Raw genomic sequence first — 19,592 nt, 5'->3', positions numbered from 1 at the left:
GGGCAATTTGAATCAGACTTGATTGTGAACTCAGGCCTGAATTCCCCTTCCCCCACTTCCTCCACTGCTTCTAGAGGTTGGGTCATTGCTTCCAGGCATGCAAAATTAGAGAATCTCTCAGCATTGGAATTTGAAAAAAATGCAGGAGTGAGAGGTTTCTCTGAAAAAGCATGGCTGGGAGAGGGGGAGATATTCTCTTGTGTGAGCACCTTGCTGTTTCTTCTAATAAAAATAAAAAATCCACAAAAACAAAGCATTAACATGATCTTATCTCCCATTTGTCTGGTTAAGCAGACTAAAATAAAAAATAGGGTAATTAGGGAGTTGAAAAAATCCATTTGAAAATTTAAAGGGAAACAACATCCAGTACTTAGCAGTTTAAAGGGACAGGGTAGGGGAAATTTCTTACCCAACCTGAAGATCAGAAGAGTGAGGTTCAGCTTTCCTCTTTGTGGTCAGCCATCTGTTAAGGGCTAAAATTCTAGCTAAACTATCTAAAATATCTAATGAGTGGTCGCCAAAAAATTATAAGCTTTAGCAAGAGTTAGACTTTTAAGCATTTATTAAGGAGAATAAGAATTTGGTAAAGAGAGAGAGAAAGGGCTAGACTCCTATCTATGAAAGGGAGAGGGCATTTCTCGCTCCCTTCTCCACCAGCGTCCTCAGGAAAAAAAACCCAATCAGAGCGCCAGGCTCCCCCCTTCTTCCTCCCACCAGCAAATGTCACTTCCTGACACCAAAGAAAAGACTCCTGGTCTTGCCCTCAAAGACCTTCACTTCATGGTGGAGCTTTTCTACAGTAAGTCTCCAGTAGGTGGCGTCATTCCAATCGTTACAAATTGGAATCTGAATTAGAAACCTAGAAATTGGAAATGATGGCTAGCAACAACTCCCTCTTTTCCTCTTGTGACTAAAAGTTTTCATTGTTTGAGTCTACCTGCAAGGTTAGAGATATCGGACCAGACTTTTTCAGATTAACAGAGCAGACATCCTTCAAGGGTAACAGATTTTCTTGACGCAACAGTAGAACAGTGATTAACAAGAGAACTGGATTTCTAAATGGACCTCATTGCCATACAGCCAAATTTCTGAACTAAGTTCAGGGACATAGAATCATGACTTAGGCAGTTACATGACAAAATCAACTAACTGTAAATAGAATCAATTTTAAAAAGACGTGGAATCATTTTGATTATTTCAGGCATCTCTTTTAGATTTTTCTTAGGAATCAAAGTCATCTTACTGGAGTATAGCTTCCAGATTCCTTTCTTCCCTTTTAGGGAAATTGGGATAACATTTGCCCTTTTCCAGTCTTCTGTATTTCTTACACTTTTTCAAAATTTTACTGACAGTGTCTCAGTACTCACAACCAGCTCTTTCAGTACCAAGGCACATTTGGACCAGGTGACTTGAATTCATCAGGGGCAGCTGTTCTTTTTATTTTATTTTATTTTTTTTGCAGGGCAATGGGGATTAAGTGACTTTCCCAGGGTCACACAGCTGGTAAGTTTCAAGTGTCTGAGGCTGGATTTGAACTCAGGTCCTCCTGAATCCAGGGCCAGTACTCTATCCACTGCGCCACCTAGCTGCCCCTAGGGGCAGCTGTTCTTTTTGGTGCTTTCTTAATATCTCATTATCTTCAGGTTTCAGTTCTCATTTTTGTTTTTTTCATTTCCAATACAAAGCTCATTTTCCTTGGCAGAAAAAAGAGAAGCAAAACAATAATTGAATGGTTTTACTTTCTGTTGTCAATTATTTTTGTCCCATCTACCTCAAGCAGGAGCACTTTTTAATCTTCCTCTTTTTCCAAATATAGATATAATCTGTTAAACTGTTAGATTAATGAACTAAGCTAATTAATCCATTAGATTCTGAGCTCATTGATATTAGGACTCTTTTACCTCTGTGTGTGTGTGTGTTCCCAGTGCTTAGCACAGTGCCTGAAACATAGTAGGCACTTAGTGAATGTTTATTTATTAATTGATTGCTATAGTTAAAAAATAATTATTTGGGGGGCAGCTGGGTGGTGCAGTGGATAAAGCACCTGCCCTGGAATCAGGAGGACCTGAGTTCAAATCCAGCCTCAGACACTTAACATTTACTAGCTGTGTGACCCTGGGCAAGTCACTTAACTCTCATTGCCCAGCAAAATAATAATAATATTTTTGTCCCTTGTTTTATTCATAAGCCTCAGCTCATTTTGAGCATTAGCACTGCAAATACTTTTTGTTTTTGTTTTTTTGCTGGGCAATGAGGGTTAAGTGACTTGCTCAGGGTCACACAGCTAATAAGTATCAAGTGTCAGAGGTTGAATTTGAAATCAGGTCCTTCTGAATCCAGGGCCAGTGCTTTATCCACTGCACCACCTAACTGCCCCCAAACTGCAAATACTTTTTATAGGACTGTGTTACACTTTTATATTTGGCTTTTATTATATACCCTTTCTTCTATCTTTGTTACACAGCTTTTAAAAAATCTAAGTTGTTTGTATATCCATATTAATCTTTTCAATTCCCACTCACTAAAATAGTTTCCCTTTGTATCTTTAAAACATCATTCATGAGAGTTTCCCATTTCTCTGTTTTAACTTTCTCGATAGCATTTTAGTTCATGGAATCCTTCCTGTCCATCTGAAAAGTACAATATCTGATATTGCCACATATCTAGGGTACATATCAGACTATACCCAATTTTCTAATATGAAGTGTTAGGATAGAGTGGCCACTCTATCCTCTTTCCCCTCAAATATCTTGTTGTTTCTATCTCAGCAATTATTTCTTCTCCATTAGTGAAAATAAGATTCAGATAATCAAGATAATTGAAGTCTCCTATCACTACTATATCATGTCTGTTCAGGCTTATGATCCATTTCCTGAACTCTGTGTTATTTAAATTATTGAGGGGCTAAGCTGGGTTTTCTAAAATATAACTAAATTATATATTAATGGCCATTGCACCAGTTTTGGCAGTAAGCTTATTTTTTTATTTTATTTATTTATTTATTTATTTTTTTGCGGGGGCAATGGGGGTTAAGTGACTTGCCCAGGGTCACACAGGTAGTAAGTGTTAAGTGTCTGAGGCCGGATTTGAACTCAGGTACTCCTGACTCCAGGGCCGGTGCTCCATCCACTGCTCCACCTAGCTGCCCCATAGCATTTATTTTTAATTAATATCACATACTATTACAGTGTTGACTGTGTGTCTCCCTGACTTCCCCACTAGTCACAGGCTTACAGGCCTAAACAGTTACATACCCAGCATATTGAGCCAAGAAGTCAAGAAGAGGACGAGTGGAGAGTAAAAGAGAGTCAGAGGAAGAAGAAAGAGAGTGGGAGAGAGAAGAGGGGAGAGGGGAGAGGAGAGAGGGAGAGGGCGAGTAATCAAGTCCCTTGTGGCTCAATCTTTTTATTTTCTTTTTGGAAGAGGCGGGTCTCTATACATTGGTCTAAGCTAATTGGTTAGCATCATTCAGTTCCATTGATTGACATGACTTGGGGGGTGGTCTAGAGATCAAATTGCAACCATCTAGGTGTACTTCCCCAAGCTAATCAGAAGAATCAGTCTGCAGAAACCAGGCAGGTTTCTGGTGAGAGGGAAAGAAAGTAGCAAAAACTAATGTCTGGGTTTCTCCTAGAAATCTTATTTTTTTTTTTAAGTGAGGCATTTGGGGTTAAGTGACTTGCCCAGGGTCACACAGCTAGTAAGTGTCAAGTGTCTGAGGCTGAACTTGAACTCAGGTCCTCTTGACTCCAGGGCCGGTGCTCTATCCACTGCACCACCTAGCTGCCCCAGAAATTCATTTTTAATAATTATTTACTCCTGAGTTCAAATCCGGCCTTAGACACTTGACACTTACTAGCTGTGTGACCCTGGGCAAGTCACTTAACCCCCATTGCCCCGCAAAAAAAAAAGAAAAAAAGAAAAAAAAAGAAGTAAAGCTTCGGGGCAGCTAGATGGCGCAGTGGATAGAGCACTGGCCCTGGAGTCAGGAGTACCTGAGTTCAAATCCGGCCTCAGACACTTAATACTTACTAGCTTTGTGACCCTGAGCAAGTCACTTAACCCCAATTGCCTCACTAAAAAAATAAAATAAAATAACAAAATTTCCTATATAAAAAAAAAAAGAAGTAAAGCTTCTGGGGCAGCTAGGTGACGCAGTAGATAAAGCACCAGCCCTGGATTCAGGAGTACCTGAGTTCAAATTCGGCCTCAGATACTTGACACTTACTAGCTGTGTGGCCCTGGGCAAGTCACTTTAACCCTCATTGCCCCACCAAAAAAAAAAAGTAAAGCTTCTTAATATACAGTGCTACCACCACCTCTCACTCCTTTAATTTCACCTGTTTATTTTGAACAAAGTATACTCCTCTAGAACTACATTCCAATCATGTGTTTTACTTCCCTAAGTCTCATAAATTCCTATGAAATAAAATTTGTCTCCTTGCATTTGTGCTTTTATTTCCTTTTGCTTGTTGCCTAACCTTTGAGAATTTGTATATAAATATTCAAGGCTGTAGCTTTTAACTACTGTTTCCTTTTGATATGTGGGAGAAAGCACATGGGTCCTTAGGATTTCTCTGTAAAGAATTATACTGTCACACAAGTCCTATTTAGGAATAAAAGAACAGGTTTATTGGGGTACAAGAGAAACTGGCCGGAAGGTTTAAAAAAACACTTTCCTCCCCGACTAGCTTGGGGAGTGCCCTTTTATAGGGCTAAGATGGCACGGGTAAAATGTCCCTTATTGGGTGATGGGTTGGAAGTAGTCTGGTGGTGCATTGGGGTAGTTTAATGATGGGTCCTGGGCAGTCTGGTGATGGGTGTTAACTCCATCCTGGTGGGTCCAAGTAGTCTGCTGGTAGGCAGTTTCTTTGTCCTTTCCTGGTGCAGCCATGCCTAACAGGATTACCTCATTGAGGTGGTGAGGAGGACTGGAATGCAGGGTGGTGGTCCTCCAACTTGCTCAGTTTGATCTGGTGCTGCATGTCTCTTTTGGGTGTGTGTGTCTGTCCTTTGGTTGAGCTCAAGGAGAAGCTTCCTTGATCTCAGGGGAAAAACTCCTGGGGTTTCAAGGAAAAAAATCCTTGACCTCCCCAGACAACTTCTGGGGTAACCGGGGCCCATAATACTCCCATAACACTTTCTTATATTTGTTTCCTGTGAACTTCTGGTTGTCTGATTTCTATTTTTCATCCTTTGTTGTATCTATTTCTTTATGGTGTTCTGGAGTAGTTTTCTCCTTTATGTATACCTTTTATTTTAAAAGTCTTGTGATTAGATTTATAAAACCACAGACAACTATATCCCTATCAGCCTTTGTGATGTGCACTCCATTCCTGGCCAGGAGCCTGTCATTCTTGTACTTTAAGCCATGACCCAGAAATTCAAATCCCTTGTTGGAGACCTTCATCTTGGTTAAGTCTTCACTTCTCACATCAACTTTTCTCTTGTACTTCACTTGTTTTCAGTGAGAAACAATGAGCAAAACACAACCTGCTCCCCAAGACTTCATAATCTCTGGTAATACTTCCTTAATTCCTTATGGCACTATCATCTGTGCCTACATAAATCACCACAAGTAGAGCATAGTCACTTTTTTTTTTTCATAGTCACTTATTTTGACAGGACTTTGGTGGATCTGTGTTGTGTCTTGGATACATGCCTGAGAAAGACAACAGACTCCTCTCTTAATCAGGTTGACAAGTAGCTGCCTGATAAAGGGGTTGCTAACTGTCACAACACTTTTTTTAACCCTCACTGGATGATTTCTCACCTGGTGTTTCTGTGACTCTGTTTTGTCATTCTTTGAAGGACAGATGGTAATTTTTCCCTTGAAACAGCTCCCTCCTTTTTAGGAAGATCCTCAGATTTGTTTTTTAGCCCAAAGTGTACAGTTGTCTTTTTCTTTCCCTTCCTTCTCTGTATAACATTCTTCTAGTCTACCCTTTTTGAAAAGAGTAATTTCCCTTTTGCCAATTAAGAGCCTTTCCCCGTCCCTTCCCCAATTGAAACTCAAATTTCAGGTTTTTTCAGGAGCACTTCATTGTTTCTGATAACTTGGAATGTAAAGAGGTATTCATCAAGTCCTTCTTCTAGAAGAGATACCAGCCTATCCTTGCTTGGCTATAACAAAAATATAAGCATCTTATATTCAAGCAAGTCAGAAAAACTGACTACTCTTTATACTGATTGAGATTCTCAGTCTTGTTTTTTGAACTACTTTTGGCTGATCACACTTTATCCCCTAAGCACTTCCTTTAGACTTTTCAAACCTTTTATCACATCTTAGCAGCTTGAAATCTGTATCCAGTTTCTTTTGTTGGTCTCAGCAAGAACTTTTAGTTAACAACCTATTTCCTTTCCCTCTTCTCACTCACCTTTTATTTGTTTCACCTATTTGGTTTACCTACCACTTCACCAATTTGTTTTATTTACTTTACTTGCCTTACCTTGCCTGCCAAGCCAATGACCTCTTTTTCCTTCTCTTTGAGTGCTTCTCATCAGGTTCTTTCTCCATAATCTTCGTCTGAGATTGAACCTTTCCTCTCCTTAAGCTCAATTTTATTTCTTCAGTTTATTTCCTCAAGTTTCCCAAATTTCTCATTTCCCAAATTCAATCTTTGGTTTTCACAAATCTACACTTCAAAAATTATCTTCGTGGGGCAGCTAGGTGGCGCAGTGGATAGAGCATCTGGCCCTGGAGTCAGGAGTACCTGAGTTCAAATTCTGCCTCAGACACTTGACACTTACTAGCTGTGTGACCCTGGGCAAGTCACTTAACCCCAATTACCTCACTAAAAAAACAAAAACAAAAACAAAAACAAATTATCTTCGTGATTTATTTTTCTTCCTTATTTAGCTTATGTGCTTGCATCTCTTGCAACCTTTTCCTCACAAAAGTTAGAAGTAAAATCTGGACCTGATAATTGTTCTTCAGTTTTTCCTCAATATTACCAAAATTCTCTCTTTCCCCAGATTCAATCTCTGGCCTTCTTAACAAGTTCAAACCCCTCCAGATTTATCTTCACAATTTTATTTTCCTTATTTGGCTCCAGTATTTTCTCTTTCCCCCAAACTTTCTCAAGTAGACACCAGAGGTAGAATTTCTACATAAATATGTTTTTCTTAATATGCTTTATGATTAGGTCTAGAAAACTAGTCCATTTGACCAATTTCTGTGAAGGTTCACATTGGGAGTTTATTTTACTTAGACTGGCCAAAGACCAAATCATGTGTCTTGAAACATCACTACATAAGATAAAACATAATTATATAAAGCAAAATTATATAATGTGAGTAGTGTTCTTAATCAATGTAATATGAAGGAGGAGACCATTCATTAAGTAACTCCTTTGTGCTAGGCATTGTAAGACATATACAGAGTCTTAACTGACAAGTTATTTTGCAGAGTTTATGGTCTGAAATGAGGGAAGAATCCAATATTGTAATATTTTATGGTATTATGTGATAAGTACCTTAGAGCGGTATGGAACATCCTGTGAGATCCTGAGATGAAGATTTAATTTAATTTAATTTTTATATTATTAAATTTTTTTTGGTGAGGCAGCTGGGGTTAAGTGACTTGCCCAGGGTCACACAGCTAGTAAGGTCAAATATCTGAGGTCAGATTTGAACTCAGGTCCTCCTGAATCCAGGGCCAGTGCTCTGTCACTGCACCACCTAGCTGCCCCTATGAGATGAAGATTTTAACAGTGGTGATTAGGAGAGACTTCATGAAAGGGTGGGCATTTAGGTTTTTTTTTTTCCTTTTTTCTTCTCTTAGTCCTCACTTGCTAAAGCTCTCCTCAGCCTCTAGAGTCCAAATGCATTTCCTTTAAATTAAAAAAAATTATTATTATTAACACCCTTTTAAAATTCTGAGTCCCATTTCTTTCTCTTCAGTTGACTGTAAGGTGCTCGGTTCTTCTTCGGAAGCTAAGGCTGCACTGGGGTGAATCCTCACTTCAGCCGGCGACTAGCACCACTACAGACAAGTCTCTCCTCATCCATCTCCCAAAATGACAGTCTCCGAGCTCGCTTGCATCTATTCTGTTCTCATCCTTTACGGACGATGAGGTTATGGTCACAGAGGATAAAATTAATGCCCTCATTAAAGCAGCAGGTGTAAATAAATGTTGAACCGTTCTGGCCTGGATTATTTGCAAAGGCCCTGAACAATGTAAACATTGCAAGTCTCATCTGCAATGTAGGAGTTGGTGGACCTGCCCCAGCAGCTGGTGGTGCTGCCCCTGCTGGAGGTGCTGTTCCTGCTAGCACAGCTGCCCCAGCTGAGGAGAAGAAGAAAGAGGAAGCAAAAAAAAGAAGAGTTCGAGGAGTCTGATGATGATATGGGCTTTGGTCTGTTTGACTAAATATATTTTTTGAAACATTAAATAAAAAGCTTAACTAAAAAAAAAAAAAAATTCTGAGTCCCAAATTCTCTCCTGCCTCTCCCTACTGAGAAAGCAAGCAAAATGATATCAGTTATACATGTGAAATCATGTAAAACATTTCCATATTAGCCATATTGCTAAAAAATAAAGAAAATAAGAAAATTATACTTCAGTTTGCACTAATAGTTTATCAATTCTCTTTCTGGGGGTAGATGACGTTTTTTAATAATGAATCTTTTGGAATTGTCTAGGATCATTATATGGATCAGACTAGCCAAGTCTTTCACAGTTGGCCATCATTAAAACTTTGCTGTTTACTATGCATAATATTTCCTGGTTCTTCTCATTTCACTTTGCATCAGTTCATATACATCTTGCCATGTTTTTTTCTGAAACCACCCTCTAGGTCATTTCTTATAGCACAATAGTACTTCATCACATTCATATGCCATAACTTGGTTAGCCATTCCCCAATTGATGAGCATCCCCTCAATTTCCAATTCTTTGCCTTCACAAAAAGAGCTGCTACAAATATTTTCGTACACATGGGCCCTTTTACTTTTTTTTTGATCTCTTTGAGATGCAAACCTAGTGGTGACATTGTTGGGTCAAAGGGTATGCATAGTTTTATAGCCCTTTGGGCATAGTTCCACATTGTTCTCCAGAATGGTTGGACCAGTTCACAACTCCACCAACAGTTTATTAGTGTATTTATATTCTGTCATCCCCCTCAACATTTGTCATTTCTGATAGTTATGAAGTGGTACCTCAAAGTTATCTTAATTTGCGTTTTACTAATCAATAGTAATTTAGAGCATTTTTTCATATGACTATATGAAAACTGCCTATTCTTATTCTTTGACCATTTATTAACTGGGGAATAGCTCTTATTTTTATATATTTGAATCAGTCCCATACTCATTGTATATTTGAGAAATGAGGCCTTTATGAGAGGAATTTCCTATAAATATTTTTTAATATAACTTCATTGTCTGTGGTACTTTTTTTTGTGTGTGTGAGGCAATTGGCATTAAGTGACTTGTCCAGGGTCACACAGCTAATCTGTGGTACTTTTTAGCATAGTTTCCCTGGTTATCACTTTTAATTGGGTCTGTTTTTGCTTTTGCTTTGTCTAAGATCTTTATTTCTAACCCTGCCTTTTTTACTTCAGCTGAAGTATATATAGATTCTCCTCCAGCTCTTTATTTTAACTGTGTATGTGTTTCTATTTCATGTGTGTCTTTTGTACACAAAATATTGTTGGATTCTGGTTTCTAATCCATTCTATCATCTGCTTCTGTTTTATGGGTTAGTTCATCCAATTCACATTCACAGTTATGATTCCTAACTGTGTTTCACTTCATCCTATTTTCTTCTTTTTCTTCCTCTCTTTTTATCCTGTCCTTCCTCAGAAGTCTATTTTGCTTCTAACCACTGGCCCCCTTAATCCACCTTAACTTTCCCCCCACCTTCCTCTTTCTCTTATCTCCTTCCTTTCTTATTTCCCTACTGGGTAAAGTAAATTTCCATATCCAACTGAGTGTATATAGTCTTCCCTCTTTGAACAATTCTGATGCATAAGAATCTAACTTTCCCTTCCTCTGTCTCCCTGTACAACCTCTTTCTCACCTCTTACTTTTTATTTTATTTTGCAGGGCAATAAGGGTTAAGTGACTTGCCCAGGGCCACACAGCTAGTAAGGGTCAAGTGTCAGAGGCTGGATTTGAACTCAGGTCCTCCTGAATCCAAGGCCAGTGCTTTATCCACTGTGCCAGCTAGCTGCCCCATACCTCTTAATTTTTTAAGAACATTTCAACATAATCCACTTACACTCATGACTGTCTATATAGGTTCCTTCTAATTGTCTTTATAATGCTAAAATTCTTAGAAATTACCTGTATCATCTTCCCATATAAGACTATAAACAGTTTGACTCAATTGAGTCCTTTATAATTACTCTTTCATGTTTACCTTTTTATTTTTCTCTCGAGTCTTGTGTTTGAATATCAGAATTTCTATTCAGTTCTGGTCATTTCATCAGAAACACTTGAAAGCCCTCTGTTTCATTAAATGTCCATTTTTCTCCCTAAAGGTTTATAGTCAGTTTTGTTGGGTAGATTATTCTTGGTTGTAATCCTAGCTCCTTTGCCCTCTGTAATATTATATTCCACGCTTTCCACTCTTTTAACATGGAAGCTGCTAAATCTTGTGTGATCCTGTCTGTGGCCCCATGATATTTAAAATTTTCTTTCTGGCTGCTTGCAATATTTTTTTTTCCTTGACATGGAAGCTCTAGAATTTGGCTAGAATTTTGGGATCTTTTTCAGGAGGTGATCAGTGGATTCTTTAAATTTCTATTTTACCCTTTGGATCTAAGATATTGGGGCAATTTTCCTTTATGATTTCCTGAAATATGTCTAGGCTCTTTTTTCATCATGGCTTTCATGGAGTCCAATAATTCTTAAATTATTTCTCTTTAATCTGTTTTCCAGGTTAGTTATTTTTTCAATGAAATATTTCACACTTCTGTTTTTTCAATCTTTTCTACTTTGTTTGATGGTTTCTTGATATCTCATGGAATCATTAGTTTCCACTTACCCAAATCTAATTTTGAAAGGATTATTTTCTTCATTGAGTTTTTGTACCTTTTAAAAATTTGGCCAATTCTGCTTTTGTAAAAAGGAGTTCTTTTATTTAATTAATTTTTGTACCTCCTTTTCCATTTGTCTTATTATGTTTTTGAAGCTCTTTTCCTCAGTGAATTTTTTTTGTAAACATCTTTTTTTCTTTATTTAGTATCTTATTTTTCCCTAATTACATGTAAAAACAATTTTTGACATCTTTTTTTGGCAGGGCAATGGGGGGTTAAGTGACTTGCCCAAGGTCACACAGCTAGTAAGTGTCAAGTGTTTGAGGATGGATTTGAACTCAGGAACTCCTGAATCCAGGACTGGTGCTTTATCCGCTGTGCCACCTAGCCGCCCCCTTAACATCCATTTTTTAAAACTTTGAGTTCCAAATTATGGTGAGTAAAACTATATGTGGTTGCCCTATTAGTGTCCCAAGTGTAAGGAAAATTAGCTGGGGTTTATCATGTATTTGTTACTTAGAAATTAGAGGCTACTGTACCAGTTTGGGGGCATTAAGCATTTATTAAAGTATATTAAATATTGGTAAAGAGAGTACACATGGCTCTGAAAGATAAGAAAGCCTAGAGAAGAGAGAAAATGGGGAACCCTAGAGGGCTGCATCTGCACTCACCCAGTTCCTGTGCCAAAAGAGAGCAAGCGTCTGTGCAAGCTTGCTAAGGGCAGGAGCAGAGCCCGCCCATACACATTATTCAAAGCTAGCATCACTCAAATCTATTGGTGCACTGGATTTGAGGGCGGTTTGGAGCAGTCATGCAGTTGTCAGAGCCCAGAGAACAGGTCCTCTTGTGAGAACAAGGCTTTCAGGTAGGTGTGGTTTTGAATAAGGTAACTTCTTGACTCTGAGTTGACCAAGGTCAGGCCAGGGTTTCTTGGGGGGGGGGGGCGGGAAGGGCCTGGAAGTCCCCAAACCCCTATTATTAATAATTTTCTCACAATCCCCCCTCTGCTTCATTAAGAAACTGGGTTTCCTTAAACAAAGCAATGAATACGACAAAATACTTATAAAGGAGTTCTATGATGACTAACAATATAAGTAGAATGAAAAGAGAGAAAAGAAATTGAGCGATGCATTGACAAAAACTAAAGGGGGTAGCCCCCTTTAGGAGGTGGATATTACAAATAGTGTATGCAATAGGAAAAGGAAAACAGGAAAATGTCCATTTAAGTCTTTGAAAGTCTTATCTCAGATGATTCTTGGGATGTCATCTGTGTATAGCTCTGGATTCTGGATATAGTCTCAGGTATGGTTGTAAAAAGTCTCTGAGGGGTGGATGGAATTTGGAATCAGGTACCAGGGGAACACTGGGGATTGCCTGGTTCTCCATGCGGCTGGAAGGTTTCCTACAAAATTGATCTTAACACAACTTTAAAAAGCTTTGCCAATAACCAAATTAAACTATAATCCCCCCTCTAGAGAATAAATTGAGAAGATGTAATATAAAAATTTTCAAATTAATTTCAGTTATAACAATTTCTAACAAAAGTGGATGACTCCTTAAGTTATTTGCAAAGGAATCAATAAGTTATACTGGTATACCCTTCTTTAATACAGGGCTAAGACAATTGTGATTTTAATAAAGAAAAGGTTTTATATCTTGGTTTCATCACTTTTTGCATCATCTGCCTAATTATCCTCAAGCCATTATGAGAAATTAAAGAATCTTATATAACTGGTAACAGATGCCAAGGTCAAATACAACATTGTGTTTATCATGACACTTGAGATAATTATGGGGTTACCATAAAGAATAGAGAAGCAAGGGAAATGAACATTGCCAGACCTTGTGGTTCTGCGGACAGCTAGTGCAGTATGCGTGTGTGTGGGAAACTGAGTCAGATGCATGGGATTGAGACGTCCATGGCATCAGGCTTGTCCAGTGCTATGTGTGTGTGTGTGGGGAAATTAAACCAAGAGAATACAACCTTAGCTCTTACCAATGGCCATTCTCTTGGCCTTTCCCAAGGCAGTGTAGTACCTGGACTTTGTGAGTATCACCCATCCTGTGACAGTTTAATACCTGCTCTTGTATGTATTTCTCTCATGAATGGCTGGTATCTTGGCTGCTCTGATCTGATAACTCAGAATATAGGCAATTAATATCTCAAATGGCAAGTTCCCATGATCCAAGGCTCATATGGATTTAACAAATGAGGATATTGATGAAAACAAAAAATGTGAGTTTGCTTCATGACTCAGGATATAATATGCAATATACAATAATTCCAAATAATAATACAAATATATAATCACAATCATATATAGTAGATGATAAATGTAAATTATTCATTATTACGTAATGTCCATCAATGCATCATTTCTTTTCCAGGTTTTTCCTCTACCACTCATCTCTTTTTTTTTTTTTAAACTCTTCTAGGAATTCTTGTTGAGATTAGGTTTGGTTAGCATTTTTCTTTGTTTCATGTTTCTATACCCTTGCTTAGCATTCCCACTATAACCACTGTAGTTTAGGGTTTTAATCATCTCATGTCTGGTCTGTTTCAGTAGTTTTTAACTTGGTCTCCCTGGCCACAGTATCTACTTGTAACTGAAGTTCTTCCTGCATATTACTGCCAGGAAAATCTTCCTAAATAACAGTTCTGATCATGCCATAAACTTGGTTAAAATTTGCTAGGGGCTTCTAGTCACCAGCCAAATGCCTGGCCTTCAAGAGCTTACATAATATGATTTCAGCCTTCTTTTCTATCCTTATCTCCTGTAGTTCCTCTGCACAAACACTGTGCTTTAGTCAAATTGTGTGTGCATACCCCTCAAAAACACCCCATGTTTTTCTTACTTATTACCCTTACTTCTGCCATTCCCAATGCTTGGAATACCCTCTCCTTATCCATCACTATTTTCACCTGTTAGGATCCATTGAAGTTTGTCTTTTGAGGCTCCACTAAAATATTTATGAAGCCTTGGATTTCCCAAATCAGGAAATATCTTTCTCTCCTCTAATCTCTCATTGGACTTTTCTCAAGCTTCTCTTATGATGCTTAAAACATTCCTTATACAAAAGTGAGTTAGTTACTAGGGTGAATTTAAGGATATCTTTAAAATGCTTTATTTCAAAAGCATGAACAAAAATGTTGCCAACTTTATATTTGCAGAAACTGTGAGTACTACATGTTCAGACATAAGTATTTAATGTAAAAAATGAAAAATCACTTTGTCTCTTGACTCTTCCATGTTTTATACCCCAGGACCTTAAGGCAAACTCTCTTACAGTGTCTTACACATACTAAATGCTCAGTAATATTCATTGAATGAATGGATTAGTAGATGAATGAATGAATGAATGTTGGGGAAAAATGAAATTCTAGCTCATCTAGTTCTAGATTATACTGTCTTACTTTACTTAATCATCATCAAACATAAAATGAGTCAACATGATCATCTTTTGTTCTTGTGTATCAGGATTAGGAAAAGACCTATTCTAGGAAAGAATTCAGAAAATTCAGAATTTCAGCTAGTTCCCCCTTTTCTCTACTCTTCTTCAACTTAACTATGTATTGCAGGCAGACATTCGATCCCGAGAATATATCCGGAGGACTGTTGAGCTTGCCAACTCACAAGAAGCAGGGCAAGAGAGGTAGGTCTGTGATACGAATGGGAATAGATGCCTCGATCCCTCCCACTCCTATCTCCCCAAAGGGGAATGACTGTGCTTGCTATATTATGGGGTAACTGCATTAAAGAGCCAGCCAGGGTTAATGCCCATAAAGCAATATTTTTGTAGGTTTGCTTTGTCCCACCTTTCCCCACAAAAGTGAATACTACAAGGGGTAGACTAGACCAATAGCATGGGCGATTTTAGAACGGGCCATTCAACAACAGACTAGCTAGCTCCATTGTGGAAATCCAAATGTTACTGTGGTTGTCATGGAGAGAGTGAGCAGCTCAGTACACCTCCACAGTGGCAATCAGGCCAACTAAATTCATAGGCCTAGAAGCTAGAAGAGACCTTAGCACTTATCTGATCCAATTCCTTCATTTTACAGGTGAAGAAATTGAGACTTAGAAAGGTTAAGTAACTTCTCTTAGAGCATACAGGTAGTATGTGATAGAGATTGGAGATATGGATAAAGGTCCTCTAACTCAAATCCAGTGCTTTTTTCACAATACCATACTACCTCCTTCCATTGCTAGCACTGCCACCAACCTTCTGTATGACTTTGAATAAGACAAAAAAACCCCCATAATTTCTCAGATCAGAAGCTTGTCTGGTTTATCCCCCTGTCCTTAAGAGGACTAAACCCTCTTTATCTTCTCTATTTAAAGATTTCTAGGCAAAGGAGGTTTACTCATTTCCCTAGATAATTTAGTCCAAAGCCTTGCTACCTCCTATCTTGCAGTTAATTTTCTTTTCTAAACAATTCTAAGACAGAGCACTTTGAGGTTCTGAAATGAATAGTACTGTTAAGCTAAAATGATTGCATTCTCATAGTGCTGGGTGCCAGACACAATACTTATAAAAGTAAAATTTAACCCTTTGGGACATTGAGCATCTTCAGAGAAGAGTAATGGGTTGTGTCCAAATGACTGGGATAAAACCATCACTCTGTTTGGATGAGATGATAATAATGGACAAGAGAGGAGGCTGAACTTCTCATCTCTTATTTTTCTCCTGATTTTCATTCTCCTGACAAAGAGAATAATCCTTAGATTTGAAAGGATAGAGCAAAAATGACTAATAGGGAGTTGAAACCAAAGATAAGATGAAAGATAGTAAGAAAGCACCTAGTTGCTCCTTGATGAATTCACTTTATAAGTCTAGGACAGGGGCAGCTAGGTGGTACAGTGGATAGAGCACCGGCCCTGGAGTCAGGAGGACCTGAGTTCAAATTTGGCCTCAGACACTTATGCCCCTTTGAGTCTTTTCTAAAAATTCTCAGTTCCTTCCACTGATCCTCATATGACACGGACAAAATAGATTTCTATAACCAATTGATTGTGTAAACTACTCCCTTTTTGAGCTAATTCTGATGAATGTAAGGTTCAAGAGATGACCACTGTGCTCCCCTCTTCTTCCCCTCCATTGTAATAGATCTTTTGTGACTCTTCATGTGAGATAACTTATCCTATTCTACCTCTCCCTTCCTTATTTTCCCAGGATAATCCTCTTTCTCACCCCTTAAATTTTGGGGGGCTTATTTCATCAAAGTCACCTTAAGGGCAGCTAGGTGGTGCAGTGGATAAAGCACTGGCCCTGGATTCAAGAGGACCTGAGTTCAAATCCAGCCTCAGACACTTGACACTTACTAGCTGTGTGACCCTGGGCAAAGTCACTTAACCCTCCCTGCCCCGCCCCCCCCCACCCCACAAAAAAGTCACCTTAAAGTTGCACCCTCTGTCTATATATACTCTTTCTAAATGCCCTAACAGATATAGTTCTTTTTTTTTTTTTTGGGTGAGGCAATTGGGGTTATCTCTTGCTTTAAACTGTTGCACGATGCTTTTGGATACATGCTCTTATTCAAGGATTAATTGAAGGAACTGGGAATGTTTAGCTTGAATTAAAGAAGACCTAGAGAGACATGATAACTCTTTCTAGTGAAAGGCTTTCATATGGAGAAGGCATTAGCTTTGTTCTGCTTGACTCTAGAAGGCAGAACTAACAGCAGTTTACTAATTTACTATTTTCCTTTACTAACTACTAACTGGGGCAGTTGGGTGGTACAGTGGATGGAGTACCGGGTCTGGAGTCAGGAAGATCTGAATTCAAATCCATCCTCAGACACTTATTAGCTGTGTGACCCTGTGGAGGTCACTTAACCCCATTTGTCTCAATTTTTCATATGTAAAATGGGGACGTACTGGAAAAGGAAATGGCAAACCACTCTAGTAGCTTTGCCAAGAAAATCCAGGTCATTGAGAATCATACATGACTGAATAACTACCAACTACTAATTTTACTAATTTACTAACAGAAAATTTCAGAAGCAGATTTCAGTCTCATGTAAGGAAAAATTTCGTGGTAATTATATTTATCAAAAAAGTAGAATGAACTACCTCAGGAAATAGTGATAAAGGCTGAATGACCATTTGTTGAGTGATGTTGTAGAAGGGATTCCTGTTCATGGAAGAATAAGCCCAAATGACCCCTTCAACTCTGGTTCTGTGACTCAGCTACCCCTATGTTGTTCCCATGCTGCAAGCCCCTCACTTCTCAGTCTGGCCTTGCACCAGTCCTGCCTAACATCTCTTCAGTGCTGACTAAGGGTTGTCAGTGATGCCTAGTTGTTGGCTGGCCTGATAATGACTGAAACTCCCAAGTTCATTTCACTTTCCATAAGGAGATTGAAAATAACTTCCCAGATGCTTCAGTGTGCTGACTAGGCTTTACTCTCAAATGTTCTTGTGCTCTTTTCTGGCTCTTCTTTTCAGGAGGCGTGAGGGGCTGAAGGAGAAGCATAGCCCAACTTTATCCCCTACCAGAGGCTTAGAAGAGTCTGCAGGAGAGGAAAGGCCTCCTGAGAATCCCAGCCCAGGACATCCTTCATAGCTGTGTGAGCTAGTGTCAGGCCTCTGAAACCCTCTTGTGAATCAAGGATGAAAGGAGAGTAGAGCTGTCGTGGACACTGAACACTCTGAACATCTCTCTCTGGCACGTGGTCGAAGGAAAAGGAAGCTGTGTAGGACCAAAACCAGGCTCTCAGGGAACGTCTTACGAGAACTCAGTGCCGTGTGTGATTTCAGAACCTTGAATAACTACAGGAAGCTTAGCCAGCCGTGATGGAAAGACCCTCTACACAAGGCAGTGTGTGTGGCCCCCATGCTCACCACACCAGGGATGACTCAGTGTATGAGTGCTTCAGGGCCTTAAAATAGCCACCCCTCACAAGACACAGCATAAGCCCCTCACTTGTGGAAGCAGCAATATTTGCCAGGCTAGTTTTTCCTTAAAAGGCGTTGAAATTAATTGACCAGGGGGCTGAGGCTTGAAAACCATCATCACTTTCTGGTGGTCTGAATACACAAAGCCAGCACTTGGAGGGAAACAGTGTCCAGCTGAATCCTTTTCCTGTGGTGACCAAGTATAGCCCCCTTTTAAAACTATTAACTGTTGGACAACTGCAGTCTGCTGATTTCATTTGAGTTCTGAACTGGAAGCCCCGGCCTGGTCTGAAGCAGGCCCAGCCTACAACACCACACTAACACCATCATGCCTGTGGTCACGCAGCCTTAGGAACAGCCAGTCCATGTGTTCAGCAGAAGACAGATTTCAAAAAGGCAGAGAGCCAACCTCTCTCTGGAAAACTTGTGAGGCTTTTTTTTTCCATTTGAAGACAAGAAATGGGACTCACTTTTAAAAGAAAAAATTCAAATTAAAAAAATAATGACCTAATTTCTGTCTACCCATTGTTACCTCATAGAGTGGGTGATCAATACCTTTCTGCCCCTTGCCCAGCTCTCTAACATACCATGGACCAGCCCCAAACCATTCCCCAAGCCTAGGCAATATCTGGCACCTCATAAGTACATAGGGGGAGGGGAGAATGAGAGAGTTACCTAATCACCAGCTCTTGCTGGCTCCAACAGACTGAAAGAGGGTGCCGTGGGTGGGTGGGAAGCACACAGAGGGAGCTGCACCTGCCAGCAGTCTGCTCAGTGAATAAAGTCCTAGGCTGTGCTACCTGAGAATGGGCTTTTAAGGCACTTAGAGAGGCAGCCAGGCTCAGCGGCTCTGGACAATGGATGGAACAGTTCTTGTTCTCCTTAGAATGTTAGGAGGGTGCAGCTAGGTGGAGCAGTGGATAAAGCACTGGCCTTGGATTCAGGAGGACCTGAGTTCAAAATCCGGCCTCAGACACTTGACACTTACTGGCCGTGTGACCCTGGGCAAGTCACTTAACCCCCATTGCCCTGCAAAAAACCAAAAACAAACAAACAAACAAACAAAGAATATTAGGGACAGTATAACCCCTTGCTTCCTTTACTCATGACTACATGTATTCTGTTTTTCCCACCTTTCTTCCTCTGGCCCATCACCCAATCCCAGAGTTCTGGCTCCAGAACTCATTTCCATAGTACAAACTTGGCTTTCCTTTTGTAGTTTTGTAGACCAGATAAACACAAGGATTAATAACCTGCCCTGATACCTGAAATAGCTGCATCAGCCATCTTGGGGTTGTTTTGTCACCCCAAAAGGCAGACTAAAAGAAATCACCCAAATGAAGGGTGTGAAGGTGGGATGTGGATGCTGGTGAGGCAGAGCCAGAGGAAAAGGGAAAACTCCCTTGGAGGAGCCCAGTGCCAGCAGCTGGCGCCTGTGCTAAGCAGCCTATCATCCTTCATGTTAACTGCTTAGCAAAGAGTGAGAAGCTCTCATCCCCAGAAGCAACATGCCAGTCTTGAGCTACAGAGCTTTGGTTTTGTGCAATAGGATTTGTCTACACACCCTGCTCCCTAAAGAGCTAAAACTAGTCTGTTTCTCCCACATTCTTTCTGACTCCAAATCCCAGATTTACTCTCACTCCCCTGCCCCTTTTGTGGGGCAATGAGGGTTAAGTGACTTGCCCAGGGTCAAGTGTCTGAGGCTGGATT

General features: G+C 39.6%; 1 protein-coding gene across 4 annotated transcripts in view; it reads left to right on the top strand.

Moving 5' to 3' along the window:
* Window positions 1-18,481, top strand: part of ENDOV (endonuclease V) — a 50,947-nt gene extending 32,466 nt beyond the window's left edge. For 2 of the 4 annotated variants that reach the window (XM_043999310.1, XM_043999307.1), the window contains 2 exons: window positions 14,564-14,637; window positions 17,433-18,481. In XM_043999310.1, coding sequence (XP_043855245.1) covers window positions 14,564-14,637; window positions 17,433-17,550 — 192 coding nt within the window. In that variant the 3' untranslated portion in view covers window positions 17,551-18,481. Of the gene's footprint in view, window positions 1-7,902; window positions 8,424-14,563; window positions 14,638-17,432 lie in introns of those variants that run through there. The other 2 variants (XM_043999309.1, XM_043999308.1) reach the window with 2 other exon arrangements.
* The last annotated feature ends 1,111 nt before the right edge of the window (window positions 18,482-19,592 follow it).

The sequence above is a fragment of the Dromiciops gliroides genome, chromosome 4, assembly GCF_019393635.1.
Source record: "Dromiciops gliroides isolate mDroGli1 chromosome 4, mDroGli1.pri, whole genome shotgun sequence".
NCBI classification, from domain to species: domain Eukaryota; kingdom Metazoa; phylum Chordata; class Mammalia; order Microbiotheria; family Microbiotheriidae; genus Dromiciops; species Dromiciops gliroides.
Note: the sequence above shows the minus strand (reverse complement) of the source record. Positions and strands in the feature narration are given on the sequence as shown.